Source organism: Hyalella azteca, unplaced genomic scaffold, assembly GCF_000764305.2.
Source record: "Hyalella azteca isolate HAZT.00-mixed unplaced genomic scaffold, Hazt_2.0.2 contig442, whole genome shotgun sequence".
NCBI classification, from domain to species: domain Eukaryota; kingdom Metazoa; phylum Arthropoda; class Malacostraca; order Amphipoda; family Hyalellidae; genus Hyalella; species Hyalella azteca.
In genome coordinates, this window is record NW_025930793.1 from 92,702 (window position 1) to 109,097 (window position 16,396).

The 16,396-nt window shown below is 37.5% G+C and overlaps 1 protein-coding gene across 4 annotated transcripts; it reads right to left on the reverse strand.

Moving 5' to 3' along the window:
* Positions 1-6,159: 6,159 nt before the first annotated feature.
* Positions 6,160-11,533, reverse strand: LOC108679297 (meiotic nuclear division protein 1 homolog). Of its 4 annotated transcripts, none has more exons than XM_047879977.1 (3): positions 11,471-11,533; positions 8,575-8,684; positions 6,160-7,756 (listed from the first exon to the last, which is right to left on the reverse strand). In XM_047879977.1, the coding sequence occupies exon 3, from the start codon at positions 7,740-7,742 to the stop codon at positions 7,122-7,124; it is 621 nt and encodes a 206-aa protein (XP_047735933.1). In that variant the 5' UTR covers positions 7,743-7,756; positions 8,575-8,684; positions 11,471-11,533; the 3' UTR covers positions 6,160-7,121. The 4 variants fall into 4 exon arrangements, with proteins under 4 accessions (XP_047735933.1, XP_018023383.1, XP_047735938.1 ...); XM_018167894.2 differs by lacking the exon at positions 11,471-11,533 and adding an exon at positions 11,266-11,325; XM_047879982.1 differs by lacking the exon at positions 11,471-11,533 and adding an exon at positions 11,110-11,259.
* Between the last annotated feature and the right edge of the window lie 4,863 nt (positions 11,534-16,396).

Here is a 16,396-nt window from a genome sequence, read left to right on the forward strand (position 1 = left end):
TAGATTGATGCCCGGACAGAAATCTTCGCACGTACGCGTAGACATATGAATCATGTCGTCGTATCAGTGGCACATTACTGGCAAAAAAAAGAAGATTATGAGGGCCTGCTAAATTCTATCAATGATGTTATAGATGAAGCTTCTGGTAAGATCGAAACGTTAGTGAGGGACGAGGTCGTAGGAGTGTGTCCGCTACGCTCGCATATAATTGGCTGGAGTTTCGTAGCCCGAAATCGGCTACGTTTGATTATAAAGCTTCTGATAAATATTAATATTTTATCCTTTTTACCGCGTTCATTTCGAGTATTAAGGTTGAAATCCCATTTGATGTGAGAGTTCATCAAAGCGGAACAGAAATTTCAGTCCTATTATATTGCATGTTCAATATTTAAGAATGGTAGCAAATTTGTTAATCAAGCAGTTTTACGTTTATAATACATTTTTTCAATATTGTCTCGGTATAAATTTTATGTAATTTTCAAGTGCAATATGACCGTTATACTTATTGATTATGCAAATCATGAATTACTTTACTTGAAATTCATTTATGGTTGTGATGCGGTTTATTTCGAAGATGTGATGTGGTTTATTGCGAAGATGTGATGTGGTTTATTGCGAAGAAAAAAGCCTTACTATTAAAGGAGTCATGAATTCCCAACAAGCTTCTGTGTCGCTCGATCGTGTAGGCAGAATTGGGCGTGTCGTGGTTGCCTCAACAATATAATAATTCATCACACGGATGAGATTTTCTAACATTAAAGCATTAGGGGACCAAAGACAGATCCCACCCGCCCTGTGAGTAGCCAGGAATCAACAGGTCTAGAGCCGTGTGAGGTGTCGATGACATGAATGTGGCGTTGTATTCATTTATTTATGCATCCTCGTATCGGATAGTGTCATTGTGTTATTTAAAAATTAGTGCGTCTTATTCTGTAGTTGACTTCTCACGTGGACCCTAAATCTTCTCATGGATACGATCTGATCGAGGTTCTTCTCTGTGAACGATCTGAGAAGTTACTTTTGTTAACAGGGACGTTTCAACTCGTTTATTAGAACCGTCCAGTTCTATCCAGTTGACAAATTTGTTAGAAATTGTTTCATAAATTCATTTATTTGAAATTATTCCTAAATTGTTCCATCAGTCATTGAGCGATGTTGTGTAATTCCTCAATTTATTATTTTTTCGTAACTAGTGTGTGTTTAAACTGATATTTACAAACAATCAAGTTACGAAAATAACAGATGATTGCAAACATCAACGACAGTACTTGCCTGTCAGCGAATCTTGACGCGGAACGTTGAATACTATCGTATTCGGAATACTATCGAATACTATCGAATACTATCGGAACGTTGAATACTACTATCCTCTATCTTAGCTTCTTAGGAAATACTGCGTGATGAATTTTCTTTATTAATGTTTTTCAGTCCCCATCAAATTTTACGGTGCAATATGTGTGAGGAGAAAAATTCCTCTTCAATGTTGATTTTAGTTTCAATGAAAGATAAAAATTAACGGGTTTTTAGCGTGTTTCTTCACTCTGTCATTCCGTGTGAAATTATTCAGAGTTCGTAGCATGGTACAAAATTTCTCTTCTCTGACATGCATTATTCTCAAAATTTTTCGTAATGCATTTAAACCAGTTTCCGCTGCCCTAGATCCCAGTGAAAGCAATATAAAATGAAATCCGACAGAAAATTTGGTCGTCATAGATATGCTTCTTTTTGCGCAACGCAGTCGAAGAATTGCAGAAGTTTCCAGCAGAAGTCAGGGCAATTAAGGGATTCCCCGGATTTTTTTCATCTCCATACGCCTTCAGTGCCTCAATAAGAATTCCTATGCGAAGTGGAATTGCATTTTTAGACGCAGGAATTGAAGACGCGCTTTGCGAGCGGCGGCAGGCGTTACTCTGTCGAGAAATTTTGAGGGGAATCTCATGCAAACACGACGCCATCATAAGCACCGTGAAACTCCAAGAGACGTAAATATATTCCAAGGTGTTCAGTCATGTCGTGTCCAATAGAAGCTTCATTTTTACAGATTTTATGATCATTTTTTAGCTTAACTATTTATCATCTTCAAGATTTTTCATCCTTTTTTAGCTTTAATATTTATGAAATAAATCAGTCTCGCATTTCACGCCGGGTGGAAATATTTATCAAAATAGTTGTATATACTAATTCGAGTTTTAGGTTGCCGTATTTCTAACGCCTATTTTAACTCTGTATTCTGTTAGATTGTTCGAAAACACGACTCCCACCATTCAATAATGCTTGTGTGTTTACGAAAATTTCTAGTGTATCCACTCGTTCCACAATGAAGTACGTTTACAAACATTTGTCCTACCTTTTACCTTTTTTCGTATCACAATGGCGCATTCAGAAACGCTTCAGATACCGGTAACCAACCATCAACATGGTTGTATCACAATAAAACTAATATAATTCCATAGTCGTTTTTGTTCGAATGGAAATACCAAATGTATATCTTTAGAACATTATTTGCTGTCGCGTGGAATGAGTGCAATTTCTCAAATGAAAAGAGCCCACTTTCATTCCTTTCAGCCAGAGATTCTTATAGTCCCTCAATACATTAAAATTGAGAAAGCAGCGCAAGCTGCAATAAAAGGAACGTTATGTCAATAATTAGCACATGCACATTGCTACACTTCGTGTGATCGCACACTGCTAAACACATTAATTATTAATTTCGTTGTCCTTCGCTCCCTGTTGTTGTCGGTCATGTTTGGAACAGCAATACGTTTTCTAAGAGCAAAATGGGCTTTGAGACCAACTTTGATTTTACGCTTTCGAATATATATTCAAAAACTCACATTAAAATGCCAATATGCATATAAAAATCTTTAAATTTATTTCTGCGATGGTTCAGATGTTTCAATTTTCGAAATACTGAGCCTCGTCTCTTGAATGGTGATATTGCTTAAAAAGTACAAAAACTTACATAAGAGGCTTGTGCCGTATGCACGAGCTTCTTGAAACTTCCACACTGTTAAAAATCAGTTTTAAAGTTATCTCGGTTAAAAGCATGAGAGCATATAAATTTCCGAGTATCAACATCATTTGTTAACAATCACTGTTCAACAAGTTCTCGCTGTACAGTTAGCTCACATTTTTTAGCATCGTTCATAACTTCCTTTTCAAACTTGAATAGAACTCGGGCCAAACCAGTATAAATTCAAATTTAAAACAGTGAAACACCTGAGTGGTTAGTAGATAAAGGTACATCAGGATAATTAAGCCATTCAAATAAGAGGATCAGTAATTTCTTCACAAATAGTGAATATAATAACTTTGTACCACTTAGCTAGAATATTGAAGCACCACCATCTACGAAAAGAGTATAAACATGTAATCCGCGACTTTTACCACACCTCCCACTCATAATCAACAAATATAAACTGGCAATTTTATATAGAACAAATTGAGTTCAATGCAGAAGCAACGCTATCCTGATTGCTTTTGCTGCATGTGTCAATTGACGTAAAAGAGTGAGAGACAGTCGGTAGGTGCTTGAAGATTACCGGCTTGGGTAGGTACTTTCAAAACATTGCTAAGTGATCGTAACGGCTTAAGTACAGCATAAGTCCGCTACGTGCGCGTAACTCCAAAATATGGTTACTTCAAAACATTTCCGCACCAAGTTACGTCGGCGAAGTTAATATATTGTTATTAAAAACATATATAGGTGCTTCATTTTTGAAACGGTTCAATGGGGTACGAATTCTCCTTAGCATAAAATCGGTACAGACGACAAGATTTTGGTCCCACTGATATCAACCGCAACATCACTTGTGATTCCCCGCCACCTCGCGTATCTCTTTAAACAGTGCAGTCTGAGGCGTTACAGCCAGTGAGCCCGTACAAATCTTCATAACATAACACAGTGATGTCGGCGCTGATGAGTAGGCCTGTCGCCGATTTTTGTACTTCTCGTGACTTGTTCACAGAAGATCTAAAGTCATGTCCTTTGACCGGATCTTTTTAAGACTGACGATAGTTTGAAATAGCTACTAGACTTCCACCGGGTTCGTGCTGGGAATTTCAAGTCTGAACATATATTTTTCCATAACTTTATCTATTCTTTTCTTGAACGCGTTCATAGTCGGAGCGCCAGCTATGTAATCGGGGATTCTGTTCGACATGTCGGTGATTCGAAGCGAGAAGAAATGTTTTCGCATGGAGAAGTTGCAGCGCAGTTTTATTAGTTTGTAGCCGTGACCCCTGGTGTTGGTTCTTGTTTCAAATTCTAGTAATCCTTCTGGTACTTTGTACAAACCATGAGTATAGTAGTATACTTCAATGAGGTCCCCACGCAATCGTCGATAAAAGACTTGAAAGCTTCATAATCACTGACCTTTCACGATCTTTAATCAGAACTGCCATCCTTGGTGCAGCTGCGGACTGTCGAAAGTCAATGGATATATGTACAACGAGTCATGTGCTTTCATAATAATAGTAGTAGTAGTATAATGGTTTGCTAGCGCTTCAGCTATCAAGCTATTTCGCACCGAAGGTCAAAATATACGGTAACATCGCCAAAGAGGCGGAACTTCACCGCGGAAGGTCTCAATTATTCAAAATCTCAAGTTAATCATCACCCACAAGGGGGCGGAAGGTCTCAATTGTCTAGCCCGCTGAAGCTGGCTCGAAAGAAGCAGCGTTAGCATCTCAAGGAGACGAAGTGACAAGGAGGGACAGGTGAAAAGCAACTGAAACTAAGACACTCGAACAAGAGGTCGCTTACACGGTACGTCGGCCGCCCGCACGAGAGAGACAGAGAAGGGAAATGCAAGGAATCCTGCCTACATAATAACTTAATGTAAGGAGGTATCCTACCTACATAATAACCTAATGTGAAGAATCCTACCTACATAATAACTTGACCCCACAACTGAGACCAGCAGTCAGACACCGCGAGTTCAGTGGTGGGGGCGCACAGGAACAATCCCCCTAAGAGCGCGACATCCCATAGGACTTCTTACGAGCTCAGACACGCGTCAGAAGTCCCCCCTGAGGGGATGTCATTATAATAGAGAAGTTTTTAATGGCAACATATCTTGCAAGCTCATCCGCAAAAAGAATTGTAGGATAGCATTTTGAAAGGTGTCACTAAATGAGACCTTTGATAATCCATTACTCACAAACAAACAATATTTGATGCTGTCGGCAAATGTTATTGAACAAAAGAAAGAACGTTTTTATTTTTCAACACGGTCTGCCGAAGTATAATGGAGAAACATAATAAGCCTGTATCGCAGAGGAAAGTGTAACGATATGTTGAGCTCCAAAAAGCTTCCAACTGAAAAGAAAGCTAAACGGTGTGTATATATATGCCGTTTCTTCAATGAATTATGAATGAGAATCCGATCATCAGTTAGTTAGAAGTAGAATGGTTAACTAGCGCACCTGATGCTGAAAATAAACATCACCGACAAAGCAGATCTCAATTCATGGAAATTTCTCTGATCATTCGTCACGACACAGCATTAACATCTCGATGAGACATGTAACAAAGAGGGACATGTGAATCGATACAAACGAAAACAGTCAAATATGTCAATTATACGAGACGTCAGCCGCCCTCACGAGAGACAGAGAATGGATATATTTTAGGAATCTGACCTACATAATAACTTAACCCCAAACTAAGACCCGCAGTCAGGAACAGTGAGCTCTGTGGTGGGGTACACAGGAACAATGCCCCTAGAACGCGGGATCCCATGGGACTTCTGACGAGCACAGACGCACAACAGATGACAACCATGAGGGGGGATCATATGTACGATCTCTAAAGCAATTTACAAAATTCGCGTGCGACAAGAGACTGAAAATGTTTCAAGAGATGTATGATTTTTCATGAGCTCATGTTTATAGTTTAACTAAGCAGCTAGTGACCAAATTACCTATACCAAAAAACAATTCTTTCGACTTACGAGCATCACATTAAATAATTTGACTAAGCTAATCTTGTCCCCAATCAGCACGTCAATGAAGATAGAGGAACCCACTCATAACCCAAAGCCGAATTCTGTTCGATTGCAAGTAGTATTCATAATGCCAACATTGAGGTTTTTGACAAGCTTCCATTACATCTCTTCTCATTTGCTAAGGATAAAATTATGCAGATAAACGCATAGATGAACCGTATAAATTTTTACTCTTGTAATGACACATTGAACACAATACAAATCGAGCGGTAGCGTTATCGCAAAGCATACTTCTAGTTCAATAGAGTGAATCCAAACATAAAGTGATGAATAGACATTTTGATCAAAAGTAGCTGCAGTGTATTAACTTAGTCATATTCATTGCGACCCCTTGAGTACAAAACCTACCCTTGATCAGTTAACTGAGCAGAATACAATAACTTGAATAATATACCGTTTTGCAAAAAAGTGCTCGCTGTCAGTAAAGAATCAGGTACATCGAGTAAACTTCATATACGTAACAATAGAAAAATAAAGTTTTGTATCAATATTTCATCTAAATCCAGTTTCAATGGAGATTTCTTTTCTTCTTAAAAATTTGAGCAGTCAGCATTGCATCCTGAACATTAGTACATGAAAAGGAAATATTTGACAGTGTAACACACATGATCAGCTCACGTTGAATGAAGAGAAACTTGCACGCTTCAAGCTAACCAACTAGAATATTTAACATATTGTAAAAGCTTTATCAACCACCATCATATTTTTAAAATAATTTTTTTACTAGAAGCAATGGAGAAACTCGTGATGTAATGTCTAAATTGATTGGATGAATCACTTGTACAGAAAATTTGAATCTCAAAAATCAAGTCATCAAAACAAATAGGTACGTACTTATATAATGGTTTTGTGGTAATTTGATTCTATCTTCCATTTACATGAAAAATTTTTATTAGTTTTCACTGCGTGAAAACTGACAAAAAATGGCTATTTGTGCAACCAGCGTAAAAAATGCCATGTCCCTATTCATCATACAATAAACGTCTAATGTGCCAGACAACCTTGAAATCCAATGACAAACGTGTATATAGTCATAAGAATACTCCAATTCACAGCTCATTATCACAGAAATTCATTAGATATGCAATGTACCTCAAGTGCATTCATCAATCATCAGATTGCAACATAGTCAAGGTCTTCTGGTATTCCAAACTGCTTATTGATTACATCATCCTCAATAAAGAACTTGTTCTTGCACCAGGATTTGATGGTAAAGATATTATCAGTCCACCGGTTGGCGGCCTCAAGCGCTGTGATGGTCTCCACCTCCAGGACTCTGAGCGTCTCAGGGTCGCTATCTGCATACTGCTTCAGCTCAGCTAAGAGCGCCGCGTTCCGCTGCTTCTCTACCTCAAGGGTGGACAAAGCTTCACAGCGTTCATCGTTTTCTGATCTTTGAAGAGTAGCTACTTCAGTTTTTGCCTTCAAATCAATTAGTTTCTCTTGTGCAGTTTTGAGTTCCTCTTCAAGTTTAGACACACGCTTATTCAACTGAATAGAAGCTTTACTGGGGAATGCCCAGAAATAAACACAAGTTCCTATTTTCTCAGTGTCAACCATGTTGTCATCCACCAATGATTGGACAACATCTTTTACAGACTGTGCTATAATTCCTTTCTCTTTAGGTGCTATTTTTTCAAGCTCTTTCATCATGAAAAAATCTTTCTTCTCATAGAAAAGCTCAAGCATTTTAGAGCGCTTCTCTTCCAAGCTAAGCCCTTTTCGTCTAGACATGGCAGCACCAGTTCCTGAAATTTGAAATATGATAAGTTGTAGAATCAAAAATATTGAAAGCATTTTACGAAACAATCCATTCCAAGGACATCTCAAGGTAGTCTAAATAAGACCTGGATGTCTAATCCAATTTGCATTCACATTTTATTCAAGACACAAAAACCACTTCCTTCACAATACCAGCCCAATAATCAAATATCTATAGAATGTTTCAATTTAATTCAAACAAATTTTTCCCGGTGCTAAGATTCATGTAACATTAAACAAACCTAACTCCAGCAATAATTCAGGGTCACTGAAAGATAATTGTACAAAATTTGTTAATTAATTTATCTAAGTTATTTCATGCATCTTCCAGTGGGACTAATATATTTGCCCATATAAAACTTGAACAAGGTTCTCTACAATACCAAATCATAAGCTAAAAAATAGAAATGAATAAAAAATATGTAGTCAAAAATTATTAACTTTATGAAAAAAAGGCTTAACCTCAGTAAATTAAAGCAATGTTTAGTGAATCTGACAATACCACAATGCCAAATATAGCATAACTTTGCATCAATTCACATAATCTTGAATGTTAATGCAATCATCTGCATGTAGCAGTGTCAAAGGGGTATTAGGTGCAAGTAACTTCTAGTGAATTGCATTAAGATTGGGATGCATCCAAAATGAGACCATAATTTTGCCCACTTTGCTAAGCTGGCATATTCCTGAGGCATTGCCATGTAAGAATATGGTAGTATTTGCAAGTTTGCACTCAGTGTAACAGATAGTCATTCAAAGTTAACTTTTTATGAGTCAAGCTTCAAATTTATTACTCAGTACTCACAAGTCACACCTCCAAGTTACAAGAATTGGCTTCAACTCCAGGATTCAGGCTGGAATGTGATTGGTTGAAAACAACCTTAGTCCACTTGTCCAGGCAAGAAGACAGCAAATCTGAAATATAAATTGTACATCATAAATTTAGGTATAAAAAAATCATAACCAGCTAGATCATTGAAGTAGATTCAAATGGAAAAACACTGAGCAGTGAGCAATTATTAACTCCAGCACCAGGGTACCTACTTCACAATACCAGCATCATAATAAAATATAGGGTAAACGCGGTATATTCCGACATCGTAGGTAATTCCGTCACTTCTCTAGTTTTTCCTTTATATTAAGCTTTGTTTTAGTTCCATGCGTTCATTGATGGTTGAAATGGTGACGTCATACATTTGCGTGTCGAAATAGGTACTGCAAAAACACTGGGTCTTGGCCATCTATCTAGTGGGAAATTATTGAGATCCAAAGAGAGACAATGCATGCCACCTGGTGAGATCATCAAAAAATGTGTCAAATTTGACAGTTGACCTTGCTCTACCAAATAGTGAATACCTGTTTTTATAGGAAGAATATTATGGTTTGAGACTTTTAAATACGTCTGTGAATATATTAGGAATCCTTTAAGTAAAATTGTAGTTGCTGATTTCAAGTTGTAAATAAATTATTAGATGATTAAGTTGAGTGATGGATTTAGACCCATCAAAACTAATTCCAACACAACTTGAATTGGACACACACAGATCATTCCAAGCTTTGTACAAAAATTGAAATTTGCTTAATTAAAAGCCTAATAGCTGTTAATTAAAACCTAATTAAGTAGTGTTCAATATTCGTTAGTGTTCTAATTCAAAGCCGTGTTGTATCCCAATACAGCTCACACACTGTGTGAGCTGTATAGTGTCTGACATAGTGACAAACCAGAGATTTTTTAGAATCAGTTCATTTTTAATTTCCTCATTTACTCAAGATTTTAACAGATTTCTTATGTATGATAATTCTGGTATCCATAGTGACAAACCAGAGATTTTTTAGAATCAGTTCATTTTTAATTTCCTCATTTACTCAAGATTTTAACCAATTTCTTAAGTAAGCTAATGCTGGTATCCATGATACTTTACTGGTTTACTTATAGGACTCAAAAATGAACTTGAGACAGAGTCTAAAAAACTCTCTGCTTTGCCACTAGCTATGTCACACAGCAAACGGAATTCAAACACGTGGATGTCGGCATTACGTATCAGTTAAATTTGAAGCGCTGACGCAATACGACTCACCACGTGTCAGAATATAGGGATTTGGTAGGTTTCCATTCTAAAGGCTTTTTAATAAATATGGCAACATTTTGTGACGTTTCATTGTTGCTGACACGTAGTGAAGTGTTTTGAGAGTCGCGTGAAGGCAACAGAACTTACGTAACGCATACGTTTTTTTATAGTTTTTCATTTCTCGATGCGTCCTTAATGTGTCTGTGTCGGAATATACCGCGTTTGCCCTACTGTATTGAATGTATCAATACCATTCAAATAAATTGTAGCCAGTTCTATGATTTGTATTAGATTGAATAGACCTTGCAACACCAGCAACAATTCAGGTACATTGAAAGATAATTGTTTGATTGAGAAATTGAGAATGCACATTTAATAAATGCAATCAAATCAAGTCAATCAAACATAAATTATTTCTTAGTATTATTTAAATTAACTTTTTCTAGGTCCTTCCTTTCTTGAGACTTCATTCTCTCTGAGTCTCTGCCTCTCTGGTACTACCTATTATGATTGCTGTGCCCATTGCATGATTGCCCAAAGGCGAAGGGCCCCAAGCATGGTGGCAGGGAATTATTGTGAGTACTTATGCGTTTGCAAGAGCATCGCCCGGTCCGGCTCAGCGGGGGGGTAGGAAGGGAATAACGAAAGTCTCATTTACGACTGGACTAACCCATTGAGCAACATTTTCTCAGTTATGGTCTCATAACAACTCAATTTTAAAATATGTACAGTTTCGAAGNTTACGTAACCCCCATGTTAGTAAATAAAGGTGAGTGGGTAACGTAAGTTACGTAACCCCAACAAACGTGAAACGCAAATTCAGGGCTAGAACCAAACCTGTCTCTTATACACATCTAGATGTGTATAAGAGACAGCCCCAAAAAACATATAATTAAAAAAAAAAACACCCTTTTTTTTGGATGTAGTTAATCTGCAATAATACCGCTTTTGCCGGTGAAGGTGTTTTACGATCGGTCCGTAAAGAAGCGTTGATCGGTTCAAAATGACATAAGAACAGGTTCTTTTGAATAACCTATGGATTGCCACCATGGCCCCAAGCTACATATTATTCAATTTTAAAATAAAACTGAATAATTCATTGATAGTGTTATCATCATATCAACCATGAAACGAAAGAACTTCTGGATTAATTAGAAAGGTGAAGCATTGAAGCTACAGCAAGTCACCAACACAGCCTGTGGAGTGTGGTGTGGCCGTGTCCGGCTGTCCGCCCGTGTGGGCATATACGTACCAGGTAGTCAGGTACCTACCTACTGGTTCACCGGCCTTGTAAAGGGTTTTTACATTAAAATTATTTATTTACATGTGCTGTTTACAGAACAAAATGTTTATGAATTATACTTATAGACTGTTATAGTAGTAACTATCTGTCTACAACCGATGTCAAGCAGTGAAGGCAACATTACCTCTTCCTCTTGCCGAAAGGCGCGTAATATTCGAATACCAGGAATCCAGGATTGAATATTTAATATACAACCCGTCCGTATTCCGAAATGAAATTAGAGTGACAACGTTATATTTGAAATTTACAATTACTTATTACTACTGCTCTCAAATCCAGATAAACAAGAAATTATTTGATAGAATTGTAGGGCATTTGTAATAAATTACCTGCATGTATCCCGGATGGCCCTGTTGTTGCAGCAGTGTTGTCGCGTTGTGTTCGTGTTGTCGCGTTGCAATTCAATTTTTTTAATTTATGGCCGTGGCCCCTGGTGTTGGTTCTTATTTCAAATTCCAGTAATCTATTTGGGACCTTGTATAAACCATATGTATACTTGTATACTTCGATGAGGTCACCTCGCAGACGTCGATGACAGAGGCTTGGAATCTTCATAATCTTGAATCTTTCTTCGTAAGATTTGCACTTCTAGCCTGTAATTATCCATGTTTCACGTATTTAAACACTTTCCTGCATTTCGTCCTTTTCAAGTTTCGGTGACCAGTGACCAAATAGCTCCTCCAAACTCTATGTTCGGGTGCAGGACAGCGACAACCAACTGCTTCATAGTTTCTGCATCTAAAAACTCGTAGGAGCGTCTGATCAGTCCAAGAAGTTTGTTCTATTTATTAACTGGCGTTTCAATATTACTATAAAATTTCAGCTCCCTATCGACATTAACTCCCAAGTCTTTTTCCACGTAGACTAATAACCCCACAACTGAGACCTGCAGTCAAACACCGCGAGCTCAGCGGTGGGGCGCTCAGGAACAATCCCCCTGGGAGCGCGAAAAGCCATAGGACTTCTTACGAGCTCAGACACGCGTCAGACGTCCCCCCCCCCTGAGAGGATAAAAATAATTAACTTGCATTTCACTTCATATCTTGCCATAAAAATGCTAATTACGAATATTTGCAAAGCTTTTTTTCGGAACGTTTCATCTCGGAATTTTACAAGGACAGTCAAACATTTTCTTGATTTCAATCACTAATCGGGAAACAGCTGTTAAGATCTGCTCGTCCTATATGTCTCGAATTGAAAAATGAAAAAACGTTGATGCTTACTTGTAATTGCAGATCTCGTGTAACAACCAGGACTAATATTTCCCAGGACTGTCACAAAATGAAACCTGACTTACATGATAGTGAATGGAATAAACAAGTAATGAGGCCATTAGACTACCAAAGAACCAGTGTAGCAGCCAGAGAAGATAACGAGTCAGAAAGTCACAGCTGCTAATCTCAATTGAACGAACGGCATTGCAGTCGCTGGTCGCGCGTTGTTGCCAACTATCACTTAACTCACTAGCTTGAGCTCAGTGTCATTTTAGCAGTCCGGGAAGGTGGTGTGTGATATGCACAGTCGCTGTTTTACTGTGCGTTTTATGACCTTCTTTCTCGTCTTGAATGAACATGGCTTATAGTATGGTTATACTACATCAATGCGTTTCCAAACGAAAAATTTGATAGTCTGGAATACAATGCGTTCTTTATTTTGTGTGAAATCGCACCCTATGATAGACAAATTTATATGCGCATCATCAAAGATGATGTTATTCTTTGTTTTAATACTTCTCGTATATTAGAGTAATTTCCTTGAACGTTTCAGATTTTTATTGATCTGTTTTTTTAAGTAAGTATCCTCTAAGCAGCCAGTATCCTCTTAACAGGCCCTCAGCACAACAGGTTCTCTTCCAAGCTAATAACTTTCCGTAGGCATTTTAACGAGCTCGACGACAAAGGCTGTGTGGCGTACTTGTAAATCAGCCGAGTGCTAACTCCTTATTAAGAAATAAATGCATAATCTGGTGCGCTGCTCTGAGGCAGTAACGCTTATTTTGTGAGCTCATTATTATTTTTACTATTTGCAATTTCATGTTCATTAAGTGAGCATTCTTCCTAAATAAGTTTTCAATGTAGATGAGATTTGGATTCATGTTAATTTGACGGTACTTAAAACAACTTTTTTTTACAATAGGTGTTCGTCCGAATTTTTTTCATTGATGTAACTGAGCCCGCTGTCTGCTGGGCTAGTAAGGACCGAATGGAAATGAGGTCAAGGATCGCGTCGAAATGTAAATTCCTACCACAAATAAATGCTCATAAGTGAAACAATTCTCTCAGTTTTATTTCTGACGAGTGATTTTCAATTATCAAGAATGTCATACAAATATTTCATAATGAATCCATCTTCATGCCATGATTTTTTTTATAATTATTGCCGTTGTTCTGAAAGGAAGCAGTCACTTGCCACATGACTCTCTTGCTCTCTGTAGCCCTGATACGCGCCAGTCACAAGCGTTCTTCTGTCCTGAGATTTATTTGTAACCGTTCAATACAGTTCACTATTTAAAAACTGTCTAAATTCATCTATCGGAAGGAGGGCATCATCAACAAATGAAGGCACTTAATGAAACATACGAGGCATGTAAATACGCATTGATTTATCGTGATGGACATCAGAACTTCTTCAACGTTTTTAGGCAAATAAAATTCAGCAAATAAACCAAGCGAGTTCATCCATTTAAACAAGTTCGTTAAACTAATTAATTTACGACTAACTATGTTGCACTCACCTCCATTCGATGCGGTATAATTAATAGTTCTGGAACAAAAGCGCACAAAAAAGTACGCATAAATGACTGCTCAGTCGGTGCTAACTCAGTTCCTTATTAGTATTTTTAAACAAATACAAACATGGAAGATGACAAGAAATGATCAGCGTTGATATTACAAAAATTTAATTCAACGAGGCTATATATTTTCTTATGAATTATTCAAAACTCCATCAATGATTTTAACAAACGTGAAACGCAAATTCAGGGCTAGAACCAAATGGCTGGAAATTGAATACACAATCACAGTTAATGTTAGCCTGAACTACTCATTTAACTATCCTTTGTATCAAAAGATTTCCCTTAACTTTGTGCGCAACCAAAACCTTGCCGCCAAAAATATCCACAAATTTCTTCTTCTTCATTTTGATAATGTGTTTACCTCTTTCTTAGAAAAAACTCCACATTAATATAACATAGTTATATTAATGTGTATTATCAACTGCCAAAGTATATATTAATTAGTATTAGATGGCAAAATTTACTTGTTTATACACGTGCGATTGATGACCAGAGAATGACCAGAGATGACGAATTCTCTGGCCATCAATCGCACATATATATTAATATGTATTATCAGTTATGTGTGCACCGTATTATCAACAAGCAACATGACACTGTAGGATCGCGTGTGCCGAGTCCTCGCTAGAGATGACGAATTCTCTGGTCATCAATAGCACATATATATTAATATGTATTATCAGTTATGTGTGCACCGTATTATCAACAAGTAACATGATACTCAACATTTTCTGTTCACTGACTGCTACGTCCCAAACAAATACTAGGGAAACTAAGGAAAATGTAGGATCGCGTATGCCGAGTCCTCGCCAGAGGTCCGTGCCATATATATTAATGTGTATTATCAATTATGTATGCACCGTATCATCAACAAGCAACATGACACTGTAGGATCGCGTGTGACGAGTCCTCGCCAGAGGTCCGTGCCATATATATTAATGTGTATTATCCATTATGTGTGCGCCGTATTATCAACAAGCAACATGACACTGTAGGACCGCGTGTGCCGAGTCCTCGCCAGAGGTCCGTGCCATATATGTATATTAATGTGTATTATCAGTTATGTGTGCACCGTATTATCAACAAGCAACATGACGCTGTAGGATCGCGTGTGACGAGTCCTCGCCAGAGGTCCGTGCAATATATATTAATGTGTATTATCAATTAGGTGTGCGTCGTATTATCAACAAGCAACATGACACTGTAGGATCGCGTGTGCCGAGTCCTCGCCAGAGGTCCGTGCCATATATATTAATGTGTATTATCAATTATGTATGTGCCGTATTATCAACAAGTAACATGACACTGTAGGATCGCGTGTGCCGAGTCCTCGCCAGAGGTCCGTGCCGGGACGCACGTATGTCTCCCTCTCTTCGCTGCGTCGCGCAGGCCTGCGCTGCTGCTCTCCCTTGTTGCGCCCTGCCTGCCTGACTCCGTGTCACTGACCTCCCAGTGGCCGCCGTGAGCTTCAACAACTTCATTGCATTCTTGACTAAAGTTCAGTTGACGATTAAAAATCTACGATAAAGACTGACACTCAATATATTTAAATATATAAAAAATAAAATAAATCAAAAAATCATGATTTTTTATAAAAAAAATCAAGTGATTTAATCAGTTAATTTTAATCCCAGTGGCCGCCGTGAGCTTCAACAACTTTGTTGCATTCTTGACTAAATTTCAGTTGACGATTAAAAATCTACGATAAAGACTGACACTCAATATATTTAAATATATAAAAAAATAAAATAAATAAAAAAATCATGATTTTTATAAAAAAAATCAAGTGATTTAATCAGTTAATTTTAATCCCTGTGGCCGTCGTGAGCTTCAACAACTTCATTACATTCATGACTAAATTTCAGTTGACGATTAAAAATCTACGATAAAGACTGACACTCAATATATTTAAATATATAAAAAAATAAAATAAATCAAAAAATCATGATTTTTATAAAAAAATCATGTGATTTAATCACATGATTTAATCAGTTTGCTTTAATCCCTGTGGCCGTCGTGAGCTTCAACAACTTCATTACATTCATGACTAAATTTCAGTTGACGATTAAAAATCTCCGAGAAGCTATACGATAAGCAAAATCATTTAATACAGTGCAAGTTCTTCATGATCATTAACAGTTATTTATGCATTTATTTTATAATTTTTTTATCGTGCTAGCCGTTTGAAATAGTTTTGATGTTTCGCAAAAACTCACTTGCATTCAATTCGCACGTTGCTCTGTGAAATATTCTACAAGTATATATTAATTTTTCGTGCGTAGTAAATACGTAATTTTTCGTGTACGTAAGTATATAATACTGCCTCGTGCGCTCCTAAGTAGACTGGCATGCGATGCCTGACATCTGAACAGAGCAGGGCCAGTGCACACTTTGGTCTTGAGGTCTTTATGCAGTGGCCTGTCTGGGACCGACTCCCGCGTTCTAGGCCGCCTAGATTCAT